Source organism: Perkinsus marinus (assembly GCF_000006405.1).
Source record: "Perkinsus marinus ATCC 50983 genomic scaffold scf_1104296958712, whole genome shotgun sequence".
NCBI lineage: Eukaryota > Perkinsozoa > Perkinsida > Perkinsidae > Perkinsus > Perkinsus marinus.
This window is the reverse complement of record NW_003206658.1, coordinates 274,813-279,339: the sequence shown is the minus strand read 5'-3', so window position 1 is coordinate 279,339 and position 4,527 is coordinate 274,813. Positions and strand designations below refer to the sequence as shown.

The 4,527-nt window shown below is 46.9% G+C and overlaps 1 protein-coding gene across 1 annotated transcript in view; it reads right to left on the bottom strand.

Moving 5' to 3' along the window:
* Positions 1 to 123: 123 nt before the first annotated feature.
* Positions 124 to 4,527, bottom strand: part of Pmar_PMAR011543 (dynein heavy chain, putative) — a gene marked incomplete at both ends in the record, with an annotated part of 10,037 nt that continues 5,633 nt past the window's right edge. Inside the window, 15 exons of the mRNA XM_002773656.1 lie at positions 124 to 269; positions 318 to 384; positions 464 to 550; positions 603 to 723; positions 767 to 849; positions 894 to 995; positions 1,042 to 1,128; positions 1,298 to 1,392; positions 1,436 to 1,502; positions 1,548 to 1,644; positions 1,695 to 2,647; positions 2,691 to 2,790; positions 2,838 to 2,913; positions 2,961 to 3,105; positions 3,967 to 4,143. Coding sequence (XP_002773702.1) covers positions 124 to 269; positions 318 to 384; positions 464 to 550; positions 603 to 723; positions 767 to 849; positions 894 to 995; positions 1,042 to 1,128; positions 1,298 to 1,392; positions 1,436 to 1,502; positions 1,548 to 1,644; positions 1,695 to 2,647; positions 2,691 to 2,790; positions 2,838 to 2,913; positions 2,961 to 3,105; positions 3,967 to 4,143 — 2,403 coding nt within the window. The remainder of the gene's footprint in view (positions 270 to 317; positions 385 to 463; positions 551 to 602; positions 724 to 766; positions 850 to 893; positions 996 to 1,041; positions 1,129 to 1,297; positions 1,393 to 1,435; positions 1,503 to 1,547; positions 1,645 to 1,694; positions 2,648 to 2,690; positions 2,791 to 2,837; positions 2,914 to 2,960; positions 3,106 to 3,966; positions 4,144 to 4,527) is intronic.

Sequence of the window (4,527 nt, the reverse complement as noted above, 5' to 3'; positions counted from 1 at the left end):
GGTGCTCAACACGTCATGTCTTGAGTGCTAGGAAGCCAGCAGCTCCTGCCCTCACCCAAATATCTTCATCTCTATCACTAGGAATGTCTATATACAGGACGAAGTTGGTCGAATGCCCCGTCGTCAACAGTGTGCCTCGACGACTAACCACTTGTAGATAGGGCAGCGGAGGATACCCTTCGGCTGCTCTCGATCAACCACAGGTAAGAAGTGAATAGGAGGGAGTTCACAGAAGAGCTCCTTGGGAAGCGAGTCAGCTAAAAGATGGGCTGAAATACAAAACACGCCATAAAAGAAGGAAGACAGACCCAACCGACCTGTTGAATCCCATCGGCAACCTTCAAGGAATATACCATAAACATAGACACCCTCAGCAGCACGCTCCTGAACAGTAGGAGACTGTCAACTCTTGCAAGGCACGAGACATGCCGTTGTCGTCTCGGGCGAGCGCTTATTCACTCACTGTGATTTCATCCACTCTACGGTCGTCCAATATGGTGAAGTCGAAGGCGAGTCTATCAATAGCGACTTTCTTCGATCTCGAGAAGTTCTATAAGAGGACACCATAGCCAGCGAGGAAGTGTCGGAGTGCCTCCTCATACTTGCAGGGTGCCCGTGAGGAATGCTTGAGGGAAGAACAACCCACTGATCCAAAACGCCGGAGGAACTCCATTTTCAACCCACTTCTTCATGAACGCCACGCGATCGATCAGATCCGCCAGCCTGAGGAACAACCCTAATCTCCAACACTAGTAACCGGGCCCACCAGGAGCTCAGGGGCTTCAACGAGAGGAACCCTTTATCGGCCCATGCTTCCGGCACTTGATTGGTCAGGAAGGCGCTCCCCATCTGACGAGAACATTGCCAAGGGAACAGCGCACTACGAAGGATACCTTCTCCAGTGATTCACTCATCACCACCAGACCCTTGAGGGCCCTCTGAAGCTCCGGAACCGTCGACCTTATCTCCTCTAGCAAACGATTGTATCGCAGAACCTGAGCGTTTGTATATCACACAGCCACCATCAAAACTGAGGAGCACCTCTTGTCTCAGCACAGTGTTCATGCTTTCCTCGTACAACGGTGGATAGGCTTCCTCCACGGCCAACATGTCGAACAATTGAGGCACCTAACAACGACCACAGGTCTCTCTAAAGGGTTGCTATCCCCCACGACAGGCTGGTGCAGTGTGGCAAAATATTCAAAATTCTTAGAAGTTCTTGTTAGTTTCTGTACACTTCTACCGAGTAATTAGAGTGAAAACTCCCGGGCTCAGCTGAGGGAATCGAGTAGCTCACCTTATCCAAGACTCCCTCCGCCACCTCATTCATCAACTCCGCCGTAGACTGACCGCCGGCTCCACTGCCCGTCTGCGGTGCCATCGCCAGTATACCTGACACGCTCTACCACAGACTAAGGAAACCATGAACACTCACCAGAGAGGAGCTCGTCAGACTCTTGCTTCGCAAATGCAATACTGCAGTTCTCGTGCATGCCAAACACCTACACGACAGCAGCTACCACTGTGACAACTATACAAAGGCTTACCTCCGGTGACGGCTCGAGCGGTAGAGTTTTGATATACTCCATGAACTCCAACTGTGTAGTGCCAACTGGACAGTAATATAAACCAGACGCCGAGTACCTACCACACCACCGTCAACTCCCACCGAAAACTATGATGCCACTCCCTACTTGTAACCCTCCGGACCACGCCTCTCCACGACCTCAGGACAAATGAATGTCCGCAGAATGCACCCTATCAACCGCTTATCTTTATCGTCAGTCACTCGGCCGCCATAGTTTATAGACGCTCCCAGATAATTCAAAACTTTATACGGGATCTCCTCGTAGTCGTCAATAAACGACTTCAACTGTCTTCGACACACCATCAAATCTTCCATAGTAAACCCGTAGGGAATGTTCCAGCCAATCGGTCCAAATTTTCGCCGTTCTTGAACCACCGCATGGAAAAAGCAAAAACCAAACAACAACGGTTGAAATGCCTCCGGCTTCGAACAGTCACTCAGCGTCTTATCATCCAACCCAGCGTAACTCCTCAATAGATTCGCCCTCAGACCCTTGGGGGGCTCATTGGTCATTTTCACACCATTCTGCAGTAGCAACGGCGGGAACGCTTTGCTCGGCATCGACGTCAGCCACAACCTAAACCTCGGGTTCACCTCCTCCCCACTCAACTGCTCGCAGATTCGCTCCAACTGTGGCATCCAGCTGATCGCCAAATGGCAATTTTGCAGAAGTACCCAGCCCCCCGACTTAGTCGATCTCTCGATCATTCTCGAGGCCTTCGGGCCTTGACCCTGTCCAAGTGATATACTCTGTAACCGTTTAGACATCTGCTTCTCTTCAGCGAAGGTGAGCATATCAGCCACGGGATCCGACCCCGCCGACAGGACAAATATAAGTGGCGTTAAACACGTAGAATCACCGTAGGAAAGTGCAATATCAAACGTTGGAGGTTCCACGAACTTCCTCCCCAACTTCTCCGTCACATATCCAACCACAGCGTTGGTGATCTTCCCTGGTCTGATCGTGCGCAGAATGAGCATCTTCTGGAAGGAGTCAAGCGATTCATCTAAACCAGCTGGGAGCGGACACTCATGAGCTTCGGGATGATCATAAATACGCTGAAACATTTTGATCAAAAATGTGCCGCAAAAGTCGACCTACTTTGAAACCATCCACATCAGCTGTGATCTTCTCAGTGAGGCCCTCAAATGCAGGTAGTTGCGACAATGTGAGAATCTCGTTCCACTCGGTCGGACCAATCCTGACACCACTCTCCTACTCTACCACACCTCCTTCAACTTAACTCGCCATTCAGCTGGGGGCTCAGCCGGCCCTTCAGCTTTCCCCCTAGGTCCAGTCAACAGGAACCCCAACTCCGCCTCATCTAACACGCAACAGACCTCCTGACAACACCTCCGCCACACTCCTTACCAATCTCATTATCCCCTTGCAGGATCTTGAGACACAACGAGAAGGAAAACAGCAGCTTGTGGGCTTCGAACAGAGCACGACAGACGTTTTGGTACACTGAATAGGTGAGGTAGTCGTTGAGTATGTTCAACCGCTCCTCCAGAACCTTAACAGGGAAACAACAACCTCCCTAGAACGTATAATTGTAACTATGTAGCTGGATAGCACTACTTGTATAGATTTAAAGAGTTATAACTATATACATTTAACTCTTATATAACTATTAACGACCATCTACAGTGAAGGATAATACTCAATATTTTGTTGTATAGTTTATCGATCTAGTAATAGAAATACTAGGTCTTCGTGACGAAGAGGCGGAGTTCGAGTACTCCCCATTCGGAGTTCGAAAGTTTAATAATCTCATTGATTTATTGAAACTAAGACTCGCAATCTAGGAACATCCATAACGTTAACAACAAGTTAAAAATATCATTGGGATGCGAGACTCAGAAATCGAGCCTCCAAATCTCTCCTCACCTCAAAAAAGAGTTATGACTATATAAGCTCAATCCTCATATAACTATAAACGACTATGTACAGTGGGGAATAATATTCAATATTAGGTTGTAAAGTTTATCGATATAGTAATACAAATATTATAACAGTGATAAGATGATAAAATTTTTTCTATATAGATCTCAGTATATATGCGAATATTATGCAATGCATCACTTTCTCACCCTCTTTATGTGTATCGGCAAGGTTATTCAATCCACAGAAAAACATTCTAGTGTTGAAGAAGTATATGTTTGATTTCCTCAGCTGAGCTGGGAAGTTTCCTCATCACGTTATGAGGATCTACACACGACTTCGAGTAGAAGTGCACCAAAACCAAACACTACTTTCCTCAAATTTTCTCACAATTTCCACATAGTCATAGTTGGGCATGAAAATGTTCTCTACTCCAAAATGTTCTCTACTACTACTACTACCACACTAAGAACACCCCCCAGCACTTCCCCACCTCGCTCTTGGGTGCATTATCAATTCCCAAACTTAGCAGATTTTGATACCATTGCAGAGAGAATTGATACATCGGGTCGATCGTAATAAGCTCGACGATACAGAAGAACATCAGACTGGACCGGAACGCCACGAGTCTATACGATGTCCGTGCCTCATCGATCTCCTTCTCCGTCACCTATCACAACAAAAGCAACAACCATTAACAACAACAGCAACAGCAACAGCAGCAGCAGGAACAAGAACAAGAACAAGAAAGAGAACAACAACGACAACAACAACAACAACAACAACAACAACAACAACAACAGCAACAACAAAGACGACAACAAAGACGACAACAACAACAACAACAACAACAACAACAACAACAGCAACAAAGACAACAGCAACAACAAAGACAACGTCAACCAAGACGACGACGACGACAACAACAACAACAACAACAACAACAACAACAACAACAACAACTCACCTTAGCCTCCTCAACCTTAGTATTTATCACCGCGCTCGTCTCTTTACTCACAGCCAGCGTATTAATCAGTGTTTCATCCTCCAAAAT